Source organism: Sinocyclocheilus rhinocerous, unplaced genomic scaffold, assembly GCF_001515625.1.
Source record: "Sinocyclocheilus rhinocerous isolate Xijiao unplaced genomic scaffold, SAMN03320098_v1.1 scaffold8, whole genome shotgun sequence".
Lineage (NCBI taxonomy): Eukaryota > Metazoa > Chordata > Actinopteri > Cypriniformes > Cyprinidae > Sinocyclocheilus > Sinocyclocheilus rhinocerous.
This window is the reverse complement of record NW_015666800.1, coordinates 2,012,341-2,030,498: the sequence shown is the minus strand read 5'-3', so window position 1 is coordinate 2,030,498 and position 18,158 is coordinate 2,012,341. Positions and strand designations below refer to the sequence as shown.

At 38.9% G+C, this 18,158-nt stretch overlaps 1 protein-coding gene across 4 annotated transcripts in view; it reads left to right on the top strand.

Moving 5' to 3' along the window:
- Window positions 1-1,112: 1,112 nt before the first annotated feature.
- nhsl1a (NHS-like 1a) overlaps window positions 1,113-18,158 on the top strand; it is a 46,541-nt gene continuing 29,495 nt past the window's right edge. For 2 of the 4 annotated variants that reach the window (XM_016544664.1, XM_016544662.1), the window contains exon 1: window positions 1,113-1,449. In XM_016544664.1, coding sequence (XP_016400150.1) covers window positions 1,164-1,449 — 286 coding nt within the window. In that variant the 5' untranslated portion in view covers window positions 1,113-1,163. Of the gene's footprint in view, window positions 1,450-13,611; window positions 14,124-15,960; window positions 16,331-18,158 lie in introns of those variants that run through there. The other 2 variants (XM_016544666.1, XM_016544670.1) reach the window with 2 other exon arrangements.

The window sequence follows — 18,158 nt, the reverse complement described above, 5'->3', positions numbered from 1 at the left end:
CTAAATATTCTTAAAATTAAAAGTTTGTTGTCATTTGGAAGTGTGTAGGCCTTCTTGCATTATTATGCTGTTACATTATGATTATATATTCAGTGGCATAAAATGTTTTTTAAAATGACAATAATATCGCTTATCGCAATTATTTCTGGGGCAATATATCGCACAACAAAAAGTTGTTATCGTGACAGGCCTACTCCTAACCTCCTGCTCTTTTTTGCCAGAGCAAATTAAGTTATGGAAAAGAAAATAAGGACATGCATGAATTACATCTTCATTGTACATATTACTTTAATAAAACCTTAAACCTTCAGAAAAAAAGTAACTTCGATAGCAACTTAAAGACTTACGTCTCATGAAAATAATTACTTTGCCAGAAATTGTTTCTGGAAACCCAAGTATTTAATGAACTTTGAGACAAAAGTCACTTTCTAGTTTAGCCTCAAAGTGAAGGTAAGTTTATAATTCTCTCTAGCTCAGGGAAAAGAAACGAAAAGAAAAGAAAAGAAAGAAAAGAAAAGTAGGTAACATTTTCAATCAAATGCCACACGAGGGCGCACTTTACCAGCATAACATTATTGTGAACCTTTCCAATTAGGTTTGCCAGTGAAACACCTAAGTTGCTGTAATATTTTTTTCTTAAAGTGTTCTTTCTGTAAAGTGACATGTCTATAACTTATCTCTGTGAAGGTACAAAGTATGCACAAATGGCTAACTTGTCTCTTGGAGCATCATCAATTTGGACAAATGTCAGAGATTCGTCTTCTCTCTCCTGATTTCATTAGTAAAATAAACTCATGCATAAAAAATAATAACTGCGAAAAAAAAGCAATTCCATATTAATTAATTAAAGTAATGCTAGTGTTATGCTTACGTTATGCATCTGAAGCTGGCGTGAGATCTACAGTCCTGCTCAAACTCCTGATCCTCATGTTACTCCAGATTCCGGGGTTTGAGTTTGTCCTGATAACCGAGCCTCCAGAAGAAAGTTTAACAAAGCGCTCTTCCAGAAGAATAAGGGCAGGATCCTTTGAATCATGAGGCGGGATGTCAGGATGTTTGCAGAACAGGTTAAGACACCTGAATGGACAGCAACACTTGACACTTCTAAAAAACAAGTGGACTAATTGCAGTATAATAAACAAATAAGTATTTTCCGTGAAAAAATGCCGTTTCATAAGAGAATAGTGGAGCCCCGGAGCCTGGGCAGAATAAACAGAGAACGACTGGAAGTTAATGGTGATGTATTTCCTTCCCTGGATGCTGTGAATTGTCAAACTTTGATTAACATCCTCCGCCAGCTGTCCGATCTGTCGCGGCTCGCCAGCAGCATGTTTGCGGAGATCCAGACTGAATCAGCGCTGCTCATCAATAAAGCTTCTGCGCTGCAGCACAGGCTGGATTCCCTGCAGGACACTGTGCGACATCTCAACCACAAGAGGACCACAAGCCGTGAGTTCTTTACCTTCATGGATTCAACCACAATGTGGCAAGCTTACTAACTTTACTTACTTTTATTTTATTCACTTACTTACTTTTAAATTACTAGGAAGCAACCCGGCAATAAATTTGTGTTTCTTTAGATAACTATTAATTGGATTAACTATTAATGAGTTATAGGAGGCCTAATTCAGAATATGCAACTATAATTGTAACTAAGAAATAAGTAGCCTACTAGTACACCATAATAAATAAATAAATAAATAAACAAATAAAAAGATGTAAACAAAACATTATTGGAGTACATTTTACAAAAACATTTTTTTTTAAATCTTTCTACTTCCAAATTTCATGTTTAATTCAATGTGTTACATTCTTTGTGATTGTGAAATTTACTGGCAATTTATGAGTGAAAACAATTTAGCCATAGAATTCAGTGGCAAAACTGAGCAATTTATTACCAATAGCAATGGTATAGTTACCTGTTAGTAGCCTATAGGATACTGACTAGTAGCAATCAAATAAGTAGTGATTAATTGAATATAGTGTAATAATTTCTAGTATGAAAATGAATTAAAATAAGTACTATTAAGATCAAATGTGTGCTAGTTAATTTTAGGAATAAATGTTAAAAATGGCTTGCCATAACAGTAGTGCATGATTCCAGAACATTGATTCCAAATTCCTTTCTAGATGCTTGGCTTTGTCTGGATGTGGAATTCCTTTCAGGCTTGTGCTGTGTTGCACTTTTCTCATGGCACCTGTGGTCACCCGCCACTTTTCACTCTCTGTTTGTGAACTGCAGCTCCAATTAGGACATAAATAAACAGAGGTTTTTGGGGACAAACTACTGTGCCAGTAATAATGGTTGGCACACCACTCATTGAGGTCTTCTGGGGCTTGTATTCACCATTGAATGTGGCGTTTCTGGTCATGATGAATTATTTTGGAATGTAATCAGGATTTGTTCAAGATGGCAGAAATGAGTCCTCTTTATTCCTTTTTCTCTGCATCCGCATATTTCTGTGTATCTCCATGGTCGATATGTTGCACTTTCTGTTCAGCGATTCCCTGCAATGCTTTCACCTCCAAAGAAAACAAAGGTTGTTTTCACTGGCCCTGCCTCCAGAACTAAGCCCAGAGTAAGGTGAGTGGAGTGCAGGAAGCAGAGCATAAGTGGATACATGTGTGCTCCAGACGTCCAGCCCTGGACGATATATTAAAAGGTACTAAGAACAAGAAAGAGAATGATTCTTTGTCTGCTGCATGCTATGGGAGACACTGGATACAATGGAAATACAATTCAAATGATCAGAGAAATTATAAATAACATCAGGCTATTTTATTGTTTTGTTTTTTTACTATAAATAAATTAGGTTTGCATCCATTGCTTTATATTTGCAGCCCATTTTCCTTCCATAATGTGGCATATTTCATAAGTCAAAACAGATAAATAATGAGGAACAAAGTAGGATGAAACTTGATTTTCTGCACTGGAAATTAGTTGGATCTTGAAAAATCTATGGTTAAAGGCAAGGATGCAACAAAATAAGTTTGAGGGCGACCAAATGTAAAAGTTTAATTATCAATCAAGAAAAAATAAATAAGTAAATAACAAAATTGATTGACCATTATTCTGAATGGGACATGTCTCCCTTAATGTCCATCAAAAAAGAAAGTTGTTTCATAGGCATAAGTTGTTTCATTTTGATTAAAGAGTAAATGCACACAATAAATAGATAAATCAGTATCTGTTTGTGTGCAGACCAGGGTGAATAGGGTTTGTTATAATCCAGAAAGGAATTAAACATTTTGCACAAACAGGACTGTTTCAGCACATCAGCTCCCCATATTTTGTTTGTTCTAACAATAGCTAGATATTTACCCAATATTTACTGTTGGGTCTGAAATGTATAAACCATAGAGACATTGTGTGACTGTATGTAATCCAGCTGTTATATTCCTACTCCTCCCTCCTTCCCTCAGAGAGCAACTCCAACCCATTCCTCATAGTTCGTCTGCAGGGTGAAAGCATGTCGAAACCAGATGTTGGTCCAGCCCTTTTGAAGGCTTTCACTGACACCGTGTTTTTATCACAGCCAGATGGATGCACACCCTCTTTCTTTGTCTATTTGTGATATATTTCCTTCATTATGATTGGAGAAATGTCATTTTTTCCCATTCTTTGTGTGCTCATATTCTTTCCAAGTTGCTTTTCCTTTTTCCTCCCACTCATTATCTTCAAACGGAATGGATATTGACCTGTTGCATTTTCTATTTTCTGCTCAAATGGGCAATAATTAAATAAGAGCAGAGAGCTTTGAGTTCCTATAAGAGTCGAAAGCTGGAACCCTGGTGAATGAATCTATTCAAATCCATAAAAATCTGGCATCAGTTTAGAATCCTCTAAAGTCCATATTGAAGGAAATACTGACTGTTGCAAGCTAAGATATGAAATCTGGCCTGCAGAAGGTTGAATGCTTATTTCAAAATGGTCTGACCAAAATACTGGATATTTATCCAATTAATGGGCCATAATTGTATCAGGAATTTTTTTCTTTGAATATTTTTTATTTTATTTACAAGCTTCAAATTCATGTGTACTTTTGAAGTTCAAGGCTGAGGTCTTTAGTGAATGGAGTCAAGTTAAAATGCCAGTATTTGGTGCATTGTAGATATCTATTGTAGGAAAATGCACAGTTCCTGCAAACTATATGCAGATTATGAAGTTACTTGATCTTTATCATTACCATATTACTATGGAGATAAATAATAATTATTATAAAAGAGATGCTGTACTTTTTAAGACAAAGAGAAAAACTTTTACATGTATTTTTGCAGTTTATTTAGTCACTGACTGAAATACAACTCTCTGTTTCTCTCATATAGGAAAGTTTTGCACTCTTGACTGTTGTGACATTATGTTGTTTAGACAGTTGTATCACATATCTTTCACAACCAAACCATAGATGTCTCACTGGAACTTCTGTAAAGTCCATCTTGGTGGATGACAGATTTTTATGGACCCTCTGGACTTACAGTATTTCCTTTCTGGAAGTTGTTGTTGGGAAATGGTTCTGTGTGTAACTTTAGTGAGATGTAAATGGAAGCAGAGGGCTTTGTATTTACACACCATTTACTACTTCTCCGTTTTAATCCAATTCTGGGTTTATGATGAAACTGTTTTAGTAAACTTGACACTGAGACAAGTTTCAAGCTTCTGTGATATGAGAGAGAATTTCATGAAGCCTACTCTGTTGAAAAAAAAAAGCAGCACATGCTGGTTAGGTATGTTTTGAAGCATGGCAGCTGGTTTGAGCTGGTCCTTAGTTGGTCATGAGCTGATCCTGAGCTGGTCCTGAGTTGGGGCTAGTTGCTCAACCAGTTTCCATTGCAGTTTTTCGAAATATTCCTTTTCCGAAACCACCTCATGTAAGCGTAAAAACTTTTTTGTGCTAAATGGGAGTTTTTGCGAAATTGACGTGTTTCCATTGGGCATATTTTCAATTCGCAATTTTAATTTGCGCAATTTGAAGGGTAATGGAAATGCAGCCACTGTCTTCTTTAATCACATATATTTATGCAAAGTAACAGCACTATACAGTGTTGCCTCTGATCATGAATGGGATGACAGGATGGCTTATTCAAATAAACATAAGATATTGATGCAACCCAAAAATTGTACTAAGAACTGACAGAAAACTAATTTAGTCTCCCTGCTTCAAAACAATAATTTGTGCAGCAGATCTTTAGTGCTTGTATGAGATATTGTGAAAGATATGATGGCCTTTAGAATTAATGTTCTTCCTCAATTTTCCTAATTACAGACCATTATTAAAATGTTTATTATTTGACGTTTGATACATTATTGTTTTTAATAATAATAATAATAATACATATTAAGTATAACTTTATCCAGATTCTTAAATACATTATTATGGCCCTAAAGTTGTTTAGGAATAAATCTTTTTAAATATAAGAAAATCTTGGTTTTTGGAGCCAGACAGTGCTGTTCTGGTCTGTCAACGAACAAAAAAACTTTAGTTATAATTATAAACATATTTTGGCTAATTTGTCATATGCAATATCTCTAATATGTAAACTGTTGTGTGTTTTTGCACTTGTGCAGAATTTAGATTTTTCTTCATGAAACTTACCTGTGAAATGATTGGGTATGGTTTGTGCACCCCTGTTTTACATTTTCATTCTTGCTGTATTAGGAAGCCTCTCTCATGATGATTTTGAGAAGTCTGATTTTCAATAACAGGATTCAGGAGCTGGACTAAAAGCATGCTTGCTGTGAAAGACTCTAGTGAGTAGATCATGTCAAATTAGATTTTAACTCATCAATATTCTCAAAGAATCTAATTTGATGGAACAAAAGGAGGAGGTCTAATATAATTACAGTAATGGAATGAGAATGGCAGGTACTTCTGACCTAGAACAAAGAACTATGGCAATGGCGATTAATATGGAAGAGTTACAGATTAGTGCAATAATGTGACTGAAGTTTTGATAGGACGTTCTCTGATATAAAAGTGTATTTGAGTATACCATGTCAGAATCTAATGATCCAACAGACCTTTTCTTTTTAAGCTAAAGCTTTACTGTGCATCCAGTGTCATTAACCAGCTGCTCTGCCCTGTGCCGGCTCTGCCTCAACAATAGGTGTCTTGTGCTTGGACGAAGGGGCCCTGAACTTACATCCAGCTTGGCACTGAGAGCACTGAGAGTCTCTGAGATTGAAGCACTTTTGTTATTGAGTTTATTTAGTCATGGCAGAGTTGGAGTAAAGGTCTCTTACGGGTTCATGCCAGTGTGACTCACAGAGGTCAGGGCCTGATGTTTTCTTTGAGTTTATAGTCATCCTGGGCTTTAGTCCCATTTTCAGTGCAAAAGTTTCTACTGTTCCAAATCATTTGCCTTCTGTTTATGGTCTCAGTCCAAATTTCTGTTGAGGCCGTTTTGCCTGACTAGCTCAGGATAACATTTGCTGGGAATGTCAGTTGTAAAAAATTGCACTGGAATGCTTTTTCCTTTTATTTCTTGGCTGAAAGGCCACTTTAAGCCGGACTAAGCTGGTTTGCTGATCTTAGCTGGTTTAAACAGGTCTCGCAGTCTGGCCAAGTTGGCTGAGCTGTTTGTCAAGCTGGTTTCCCAATCCCTCTAAAACCATCCTGACCAGACTGTGAGGTCAGCTAAGACCAGCAAACCACCTTAGACTAGTTTAAAGGGGTCATATGATGTTGCTAAAAAGAACATTATTTTGTGTATTTGGTGTAATGAAATGTGTTTATGCGGTCTAAGGTTCAAAAAACACATTATTTTCCACATACTGTACATTATTGTTTCTCCTCTATGCCCCGCCTTTCTGAAACGCGTCGATTTTTACAAAGCTCATCAGAACGAGCCGTTTTAGGTAGGCGTGGTTGACTCTTAACTTTTATAAAGAATATCTCTTTGGATTTGAGACTTTAGTCTTTGCAACTTTACAGATCGTCTTTATGCACCAAGAGCTTGTAACACTCCAAAGAGAAAGGAAAAATTGAAATCGCATCCTATGACCCCTTTAAGATGTTTTTTCCAGCAGAGTTTTGTTAATTACAAAATTGCTCTAATTGCTCACTATGTTTTGGGAATTCCAGAAGTTTTGCAGAACTGTAGGCATCAATCTATTTAAGACTCAATTCTAGTTTTTTTTTTTTTCAGATAACGGTATGTGTAAATCGTTCTTCTTCAGCATGTGGGTGTCTTTTGTGCAGATTCCCCTTCAATTTGCCCTTTACTTCAGACTAATTAAAAGATCTCATGGGGATGTGGAGAAGTAGGTCAGTGTGGGATGCTTAGTCGGGTTGAAAGAGAAATATGATTTTCCTTGGCGGAAAAATCCTGCACATTCCTAAATCCCTCAGTCAGCCAGCAGATTCACACCTGGAAGTCTGGAACCGAAGAATCTCCCCCTTGCCACGGTGCAGTCTATCCGAGTTTATTGTTTTCAACCCATACTCCCATATACCATAAACACACACAGGCATAGACACAACATACTATGTATGTTAGTCTTATCAAATGTGCTCAAAGTAGCAAAAAAAAAACTGCTAATTTTTAAATAAACATTCTTTTTTTCTTGTTTATATAGATAAGCTTCATTCCTCACAAAGAGCTGTAATAATCTGAAGGCCAGTATACTCACTGTATATTAACAGTCAGTGTTTGCACCACCACAATGGGTGGTCGAAAGTATTTTTGAAAGGATCCTCCTCAAAGTTTGTAGTTTACAGCATGAACCCATTATGGCTTTTGACTTGGTTGAGAATCTCCATTTCATATGTGTATAGCATGTTTCTGCCTTAGTGTTTAAAAAAGTTTACTGCGATTTCATATCTCACAGTTGAGACTTTATTTCTGTATTTCTTTAAAATATTACATAAAAATTGCACTTTATTATACTATGCTGTGGTCAAGATGGTTGCTGATACAGATGGTGACCTTATGTGAAGTCTGTGGTGACAGTTGTGATACTGGAATAACACAGATATCAGAGGGAGGATGACTGAGATAGGACAGTGACAGACTTCAGGATTTCCTCCTGGTTTTGTGAATGTTTCCTCTTTGTGAAGTCTCCCTGGCTATAGAGTGAAAGGAACCTTATAACCACTGGCTGCAGAAAATCTGTGAAGTGTGAAATCTGTGAAGTCTCCTTGAACTTGAAATCAAGCCTATTCAGCCTGACTTGTTGCATGAAAGTTATATGATGTCTTCTTGATCAAAAATATATCTGGTCTTGTTTTGCTTGGCCTCTATAAAGTCACTTGTCTGAGTGGCAAAGTAAAAAGAACTCTTCAAAATGACTTCAAGTGCATAAATAATGTTGTTTAATACTCATTGGGATGGTCTTTGTTTATAATTTTATCAAGCCGTTTTGCAAGTCCATATAATTCATTATTTAATAGCTTTTAAGTAAAATTGTGAAAGGTCTTATACTATCTATTTATAATAATTTATAAATAGAAACTGCTCTGGTTTAGGTCTGTTTCCACAAAGAGCACTGACTGTCACTTGAGAAGAAAACTAAGCGAAACTTCAGATCGAAGGCCCTTATTGCATTTTTGTGCAAAAACAAACAGAATCAACCCAGAGAAACAAAACAGAGGTAGATGGCAGGTAAAAGTCGGGTCAAGGGGGTAAATGTGTCAGTTAAGGTCATTGGTTACGGTTCAACAAGTGCCCTTAATGTGGTTTTAATGGCTTATTAGTTTGCCAAGGCCATATGACTGGACTTTATGGTTGAAATATGCGACTCCACCACTGTTGCTGCTCCCTTTTTCCAATTTAATCCTAATTGAAAACATCTGATCCTGGGGTTGTTTAGTCCTGCTTTAGTGGGGAAAGTGCCTTTCATTAATTTTTGGAATGTGTGTGTGTGCAGAGAAGGAGAGATTTGAATTCATTGGTTTATTTGGGTGGAGTCGACCAACTCATAAGTAAAACTGCAGTTATGGTCTGTCTGGAATAGATTGCATTTCCATTTCATTTCAACTTTGCAGTCTGAGCACATGTTCCTTGTAAAGATTCCAGTAGTTACTGAAAACCATAAGCTTTATTACATTTCATTCAATGCTTCTTTATGCATTGAAATATAAAACCAAAGTAAACTTTATTTGTTTTTATGCATTTTTATGGAAACTTTCTTGCCAAAAGGAAAGTTGTCATAAACATAAACTCAAACTATAGCCTAAAATAAAATTAGTACTTATTTAAAATAAATTATGTTATTGAAAAACACTTTTTTTAATTAAAGTTAAAATAAAATTGCATACTTAAGAGTGATAAAGTCATGGATGCTTATGTTTTTAGCTGGACACTGACACTGTCTGTCCCTCAAGGAAATGTGGGGCAAAATGGCACAAAAACACTGTGCAGGAGTGAAACTCTTGTGTAAACAGGAAGGTAGCTAAGCGTGTCGGATAAGCTTCTGTATCAGGTATCTGTTACAGCTCTGGCTTGATAGTTTGTGTTTCCCTCTCTTTATTTATCATGCCTTATCTGATGTTTTAAAGGCTTGAATATCATCCCAGAATATGAGGAACGGCTGCCTGTTCAGAACGTAATGATGTCTTGAGTTAGTGCTTGATTGACATTAACAAATTATGTAGCTGGCTACACTACAGTATTTTCCTTTTAGGCATATCGCAAAGAGTTGAAGGGAATGTTTGGGTTCATAGCACCCTCTTGTGGCTGAAATATGTTTGCTAATTTGCAGCTAAACATGGTGCACCTTAATGTTCAGACATAAACAGAAAATATCCTAATAGTGCCAAAAGTAATTGGCTGTATTATTGTTTCAAGTTATTATTCTGACATTACTGTAACACCCATAAGCAGCAGAAACTACACATTAACTAGACAGCAGCATAAACTAGAAATTAATTATTCATCTAAGCATGCCAAGAGCACATAAAAAGTGGTATTGAATCAATGTAAATAAAATTAACATATTTTCATATCAATTAAAAGAATCAATTTTAAAACCAGTGTCAAATTATATGCATTACTGCTGAATTGTGGTGTACAAAAACATGGCATATAAGACCTTGGAACTGTTTTGTGCCATCAGAGCGTTTTAGGGTCAATGTGTAGCTTCCATGGCATTAATGCCATGTAAAGCAGTCTGGAACATTTGGATTGCTGCTTGATTTCAAAGCTTTTGGGACACATTTGACTATGGGCGAGCTGATTGTGCCAACTGGCACACATGTTCTCACTATTATCAAACATTATTTGGTGGCGCCGATATGGGTCAATGGTCGGACGTATAACACAAGAAACTTTTCAGCCACAAGGAAAAAGGACTCATTCAGATGAATTTATTTGATCTAGCTGATTGTTAAATATTTTATCTTTGCAATATAAATGTCACTCTGTTTATGAATACAACAGAGAGTCAGTAACGGCTCTGAATGATTTACTTACTCAGTCTGATTCAGATTGCTAACCCGTGAGCAAATCCATGACAGTTTCATTAAAATTCATGAATCTTTTTCACTGACTCATTAAAAAGAACTGGTTCATAAGAGTCATTTGTTTGAGAATCAGACATCACGGTTTGTGCAGCAGTGGTTCTTGCATGTTAAATACATATACACCAGTTTTAATGTAATTTACTAATGGCATGAGATGATACCTGATGAAACCGCATATGGGCTTACACAATGTTTTCCTGACTAGACTTTTGTAACGGTCATTTTAGTTTGTTTTTCCCTGTTCCTGTTTTGTTTCTTGACCTAGTTTTCCATGCTCCCTTGATTAGTTAATTCTGTTCACCTGTGTTGATTATCTCGTTTGTCTCTGTTCATTTAAGCCCTGTGTTCTCCTGAGTTCCTTTGTTCCATTTTTCCATCTCGCGTGCCTGACTCATTACCCTGACCGCTCACTCTGTGTATTTTACCACGCCAGCCTGAGCGAGCGGTCGAAGGCACACGTTCCAGCGGACGGTGTACAACTCTAGCGCCTGGCCCCACCGCAGTTGGTGCGCCTGACCCTGCCATAAAACTGCAACTGAGCCGATCATCGCCCCGGAGCCTGAGCCTCAAGAGACGTCTGACCAGGTGTGTGAGCCGGCTACATCACACGTGCATGAGAGAGTGCTTGTGGAGATCGAGGGCTTGGAGGAAAGCCCCGCCCACACTCCCGCCACTGAGGGTGAGCTGCAACTGGTCACTGGACTATATTATGAGGAACTAATGGACTGTTTTAAAGAGGACTTAATTGACTGGGTAGGAGAGGTAATTCCCCATGTTCCTTCGTCCCCTGAGTCTACGCTGGTTCCGTTCCGCTCTCCTGTGTCTCCTAAGCTCCCTGTGACTCCCTGTGGCTCCCACCCAGCCTCCCTCTCCTGCCTCCTCTTTTGCCAGCCAGTTCCTCAGCCCTGTCTCCGCTGGTTCCTGCCAGTCCCTCATCTCACCCTCAGTCAGCGCCACCAGCGTGCAAAACCGCGACTGAGCCGATCGTCGCCCAGGAGCATGAGCCTCAAGACCGTTCTGACCAGGTGCGTGAGCCGGCAACATCGCCCGTCCCAGAGGGAGTGCTGGTGGAGATCAAGGGCTTGGAGGGAAGCCCCGCCCACACTCCCGCCGCTGAGGGTGAGCTGCAACTGGCCACTGGACTATATATTGATGAACTTATGGACATCTTTGATATTGATTTGATCGACTGGGTTGGGGAGGTGATTCCCAGTGTTTCTGTTTCTCATGAATCTCCGCTGGCTCCGTCCAGCCCTCCGGTGTTTCCTGAGCTCCCTGTGACTCTCGTGTTCCCTCCCAGCCGCCTTATCCCACCTCCTCTCCTAAATCCAGCCAGTTCCTCAGCTCTGTCTCCACTGGTTCCTGCCAGTCCCTCAGTTCGCCCTCAGTCAGCGCCAGCTGGGCGCTCTGATCCGCCGCCTCGGGACTTCCAGTCTCCAGCTCCGCCTAGGCGTGAGGATCCCCTTTCTCCGCCTCCAGCCTCCGAGTCCTGGAATCCACCTCGGTCCTCCGACCCATCGGCTCCGCCATGGCTCCTAGCTCCCTCATCTCCACCGTGGCCCATCATTCCACTGGCTCCACCGGGCTCCCTCGTCCCTCCGGCTCCGCCTTGGTCAGTCATCGACCATCTGTCGCCTCTGTCAAGCTCCTCCTTCCCTCCGGCTCCGCCTTCGTCCTCATTCACTCCGGCTCCACCGCGGTCTTCCGGGTCCCCGTCTCTGCCTCGGTCGCCTGAGCCATCAGCTCCGCCTTAGCCCTCCGGACCTTGGTTGTCGCCCTGGCTCTCCATCTGCTCTGCTCCACCTGGGTCTCCAACTGCAGTGGCTCCGTCTCCATCGCATGTGCCCAGGGTGTCGTCAAGGCCTTCTCCATGGCTCTTCCCTCCCTCGAATCCACCTTGGGGCCTCGTCCTGGCATCACCTTCTCCCAGTCCCTGCCTTTCTCCTGCTCCACGTCCTCCACCAGAGCCCCCACCCTCCCTCCTCAGTTGGACTTTAGGCACGAGGACGCACCTTCCGGGAGGGGGGCGAACTGTAACGGTCATTAACTTTTAGTTTGTTTTTCCCTGTTCCTGTTCTGTTTCTTGACCTAGTTTTCCATGCTCCATTGATTAGTTCATTCCGTTCACCTGTGTTGATTATCTCGTTTGTCTCTATTCATTTAAGCCCTGTGTTCTCCTGAGTTCCTTTGTCCTGTATTGAGAATTTTTCATGTTGGTTGTGCTGCGGTTTCCCTTGAGTTTCTCAAGTGTTTCTTCTGTGGATTTATTCAAAGACTGTTATTTGTAGTTCTCCATCGTCGTATGCTCCTTACAGCACCACCACCCGTAACAACTTTTAACTGTCACATTTTTATCGCATTAGCGACCATTTTAGTCACAGTCTGGAACTCTGAAAATTTTTGGAACTCAGTTTTTTACACCATTAGCTGATGTATAAATCACAAATATTTTGCTATATCCCAAGACAGTCTTGAACTAAGAAAGATGTATATCTTCGAAATGTGAGATTTAAAATATAGCGTTTCTTTTCGGAAAGCAATACTTACTATTAGTGCAGCAGATCAAAGTCACTAAACAAGTAACATTTCATGTCTGCTCTGATTTTTCAGTGGTTTTGGATTGGATACATCCACATTAACCTGTTCTGTGCTGTACTTGTTTCTGTACTGTCAGTCTGTACTCATCATAGATAAATAATCATGCCAAATTCATTAAAATAACAGACACCCTATATGTCAGGTCTAAGAGCCTTTCCCTGGTCACCTGTAAGACACTCTAAAGCTATTAATCTGCTTTATCTATTTATAGGGTGCGTGTGGACCATGCTAAAGTGTTGAATTATGACGATTATACAGGAGGAGTGTGAGAATCTTGTGGTTTATCCAGGAGCTGTTCAGTTTAATATTACTTTAAATCACCTTATTCATTGAGTGGCATAATAGATGGATTTTATTTAGCTCCACCTGAAGAAAAAGCATGCAGAAATCATGCTGAAGCAGTCACAGCCGAGCTGGTGGAGCACATGAGTGTGCACGCTCACACACACACACACACACACACTTGCTCATGCCAACGCACCGACGTGTCACAGCTGGGGAGCAGAGGAAGTTCCCCACTTTCTGTCCAAAGTTTTTTTAAGTCTTCCTGAGTGTGCACTTTGCTTGTTTGGAGTCAAACTCATTTAGACAAACAAAGAAGAATGTATTTTTGGAGCTTAAAGGCATGTTGAAGACCAGCACTGCTTGTAGTGCAGCGTATGAGGACAATTTCAACATCATATTTTGAAGCATGGATATTCTAGAAGGACCCGCCCTTGGTCTTTGCAAGCGTGTTTATAAATCCTCCCTCCATGTTAGAGTGATTTAAGCTGCTGTTTTGCGTTTCGTAAGTAAATGTGGGGCATTTGGAGACGTGCCTGACTCTTTGGTTCAAGTCAGGCTTTTGTTGCTGCTGGTTGTTGGAGATGTGGGGAGAGAGGAGCTTTCTGAGGTACAGAGGGGAGTTGGCAGAGGGCAAAAGTCACCCTGTACCTCGAACCCTCGGTGCTCTGGGTCTTTCCACTCTGTCCGAGCAGCATGCACGCTTCTTCCCCTGCCACAGAGAGCAGCTGGATACTGATGAGGACTATGATGAGTGGGTTTATGCATCTCTCCATCACAGAGGTAAGCAGAGGACACTCAGCTTTCAGTTTGTCTAATGAGCTGTTTGTGGTTATTCCTTAATATCGCCAGTGAAATACTTGAAAACATTAGAGGTTTAAATTTTGTTGAGGGTTTCATCATGGCTAGAAGGGGCATTTTGAAATGGTCCTCCACTCAGGGCTTTGAGGGAAAGTGTCAGGGTGATTGACAGAGTATAGGGTAGGGCATTGTCATTGCACATGCAGCAATGTTACTTTCTCACATTTTTACTTTGCTAGTGTTCAAAAGTTCAGTAAGATGTTTTTGAAAGAAATGCTCTCCAAGACTGCATTTATTTAATCAATCAAAAACAGTAATATTGTGAAATATTAAATACACATTAAAATAACTTCTCTATGTTAATATATTTGAAAATGTAATGTATTCATGTGATGGCAAAGCTGAATTTTTATCAGCCATTACTCCACACTTCACTGTCACTTGATCCTTCAGAAATCAATCTAATATGCTGATTTGGTGCTCAAGAAACATTTATTAATGCTGAAAACAGTTGTGCTGCTTAATATTTTATGGAAACCATAATACATTTTATTCAGGATTCTTTGAATAGAAATGTCAGAAGAACAGCATTTATTTGAAATATAAATCTTTTGTAACATTACAGATGTCCTTACTGTCACTTTGATGTTTAATGCATCCTTTCTAAATAAAGGTATTAATTTCTTTAAAAATATCTTTCTGGCCCCAAAATTTTAAACAATAGTGTATGTTTTGATTAAATTTAGATTACAGGTGCAATCTTAGCAAATTAAGTCATACCATAATAATTATATTTGTCTGTTCATGGGTGAACTTTAAGAACATGTAGCCAGTATTTTACACTAAAATAAATAAAATTGACTGATGAGATTTTCCTGACTGTTTTGCACAATTTTCAAATTTTATCATTACTGTAAAATAAAAATACAGCAATATATATAAGTCACTTTGGATGGGTTAAATGCAGAGCACTAATTCCAAGTATGGGTCACCATACTTGGCCACATGTCACTATATATATATATATATATATATATAAAAAAATTGTTTTTTTATATAACATTTTTTTTTATGTGGCATTATGGTAATGACAATTTGGACAAATTACAGTAATGCTTAATTGTCATGAAAATAATTTTTCTTATGCAAAGTATCATTTCTTCTTTTGATTTTGGGATGACCTGGACATTTTATTTATTTTTAAATGATTGATTGATTAATTGACAAATTCATCCAATTATAATAAAAATGTTTGTAGTCTCACTTAACCATGTTTATAAGGTCTATCACACAGGTTTAGTAAAACTCCAGCAGAATTTAAAACTAAGTTCCCAGCAACATGATTTTATTTACCTTGTGATAGTCAGGGATTTCCTTGTAAGGAGTCCACAGTTAACAGTTTGATTTCATTAGTCAAAGCATTCTATTTATTCTCACTCCACAGTCAACACCAGTGTTTCGGTTAACATAAACAGAATTGGCATTGGGAAAACTGTTAAATTGACTACAGCGACATTCTAGTAGTTGCACCTGAATTAGGTTTGATATGATAAAGATTAACTGCACATGACATGGTCAAAATGCAGCACACAAAGCATGTTTTGTGTGTTTTGGCAATTAAACTAAGCATTAGCGGCCGATGACAGCCTAGGACAATGACCTTTTATTTCTGTAACAAGCAATTGAGTTGAGGGGATTTAGCTATATTTAACTTTGTGTGTGTCAAAAGTCAGCGACTGCTGACTGCTGACATCTAAGTTAAGAATCAATGCTCTGCAGTGCTGCAGTTGGGGATGAAGAGAGAGAGAGAGAGAGAAAGAAGGAGGGGGTCTCTCTGACTGAGTCAGTCTCTCTCTCACACAATCTCTCCACCTCTCTGTCCTTTGTCCTGCAGTGTCAGTCCTATGGAATGGCAGGACTATGGGGTTGGATAACATTTTCACAGGGTGCATGAGCTGGCAGGTTGCCACCGTGTGTGTGTGTGTGTATACGTGGGTGAAAGTGAAGGAGGGAGTTAGAGATAGTGCCTATGAACCTGTGTGAGTGTTTGTGCTCGGGAGGGACGGGGGGCAGCTGCTCCAGCTGGGACGCTGAGCTGTGTGAGGACAGTGCGCTGCAAAACTCTTGACACACTTCCCAGCAAACCAACACACAGTGGAAGAGGCAGGAGACCATGTTCTGTCTGAGAGGTAAGTGTCAGACTTTCAAAACTGGAAGAAAGAAAGACAAAGAACAACTAGGAGACATACGCAAGCTATTGCAGTTTCAGAGTGTAACAGTTCCCTGATGGAAGACAAAGGGAGGGGTATCGAGCTCAGCTGTTAGTTAAGCGTCCTGCTCAGTTTCAAAGCACTGCTCTCTCCTCCGGTTCCTTTGTTTTCTTGCTAGGAAGTGCAGCTTGCAGGCTGCTGGTGGTAGTGGTGGTGGGGGGGTTAGGTGGGAATCTGTCAGAAAAGTTACGGTGACCGTGCCAGAGTTTTAAGGTGATGAGAGTGGAGTTGTTTATAAAAAAGGAGGAAACTTTTATCTGATCTGTCTTTTATGTGAACTCTACCAAGCTGTGATCCCATGGCAAATTTCTCTTTAGAAATGCAAGCTTGAGTTGCAAGTGTTGCAGATTTGTCATTCTTTGCGGTTTTGGCTCCATGCTGGCATTGTGTTTCTCATTTGCTTTTTAAAAGTATATAAAAGGCTTTGGGTTTAGTTTAAAGAGATAGTTCAGTCGGACATTAAAATTAGTCATCATATACTCATTCTTGGTGTTACAACCCGGTATGTGAAAAAATAAATTGAGAAGAATGTGCGGGTCGCTCTTTTCTGTGTAGTTATAATGAATGAGGACTGAAGCTTTCAAGCTTCAAAAGTATCAAAGAAGTGCTTTTATGGTGCTTTTTGTCAATTTAGAGCTTGATAGTCCCAATTCTCCTTTACATTGATCATATGAAAAATAGTGGAAAGGATATTCTTCAAAAATTCACCTTTTGTATTAATGTAAAGAAAGAAAGTTATAGAGGTTTGGAACAACAGTAAATGATGACAGACTTTGTTTTATTTTAGGGTGCACTATCACTATGATAAATGAATATAGTAGCTTTTTGTTTTGCAATGTTGTGTGTGTATGTCCAAGTGTGTGTTTCTTTTGGATGGATGATCTGTTCTTGTTCACCCTCTTTCTTTCTCTCTTTTCTTTTTACTTGTCTGTTGTTTTGTGACTTTTTGTTATCCATTGTATTTTTCATGTCAAGCATAAATAATCTATCCAGCATGGTGACCTGATTTTTTAAGGTTTTATTTTTATTTATTTATTTATTTGACACCGCTCACCTCTTTTATTCACCAGTGACCTGAAGGTCATGTTATCAATAGTCACATTGGTATTTTGTGCTTTTTGTCATGACTGGTTATTGCCAATGATTTCGAAGTGAAAATCTTCAAAGTTACATTTTCTGACCTTTTTCTTTAGTTTTTTTATAGTAGGGTCAAATAAAAATAGCATAAAATAGTTATTCATTCAACAGTTGTAAAGTTATGCATAAGGGGCTAGTTATCATAGCCTCTGTAAGGTTTTAAGTCAAAGTTATTTATTTATTTTTAAAACAGTGATTTATCATGGTTTCAAACCAACAGTCCAGTAGTTAAAGGGGTCATATGATGCGATTTCAATTTTTCCTTTCTCTTTGAAGTGTTACAAGCTCTTGGTGCATAAAGAAGATCTGTAAAGTTGCAAAGACTAAAGTCTCAAATCCAAAGAGATATTCTTTATAAAAGTTAAGAGTCAACCACGCCTACCTAAAACGGCTCGTTCTAACACGCCCCCACATGTCTACGTCACGATGTGGGAAGATTTGCATAACACCGCCCAAATGTTCACGCAAAGAAAGAAGGCATAACTTTGATCCTCGCTGTAGTATTGTTGTTGCCGGGTGTTTTGTTGTGAAAGCGAAACTACTTTGTTTGGCCTTCCAAAAGAGGACGATATCTGCTTCGTCATGCCTAGAGCTGATCCGGGTTGCTGAG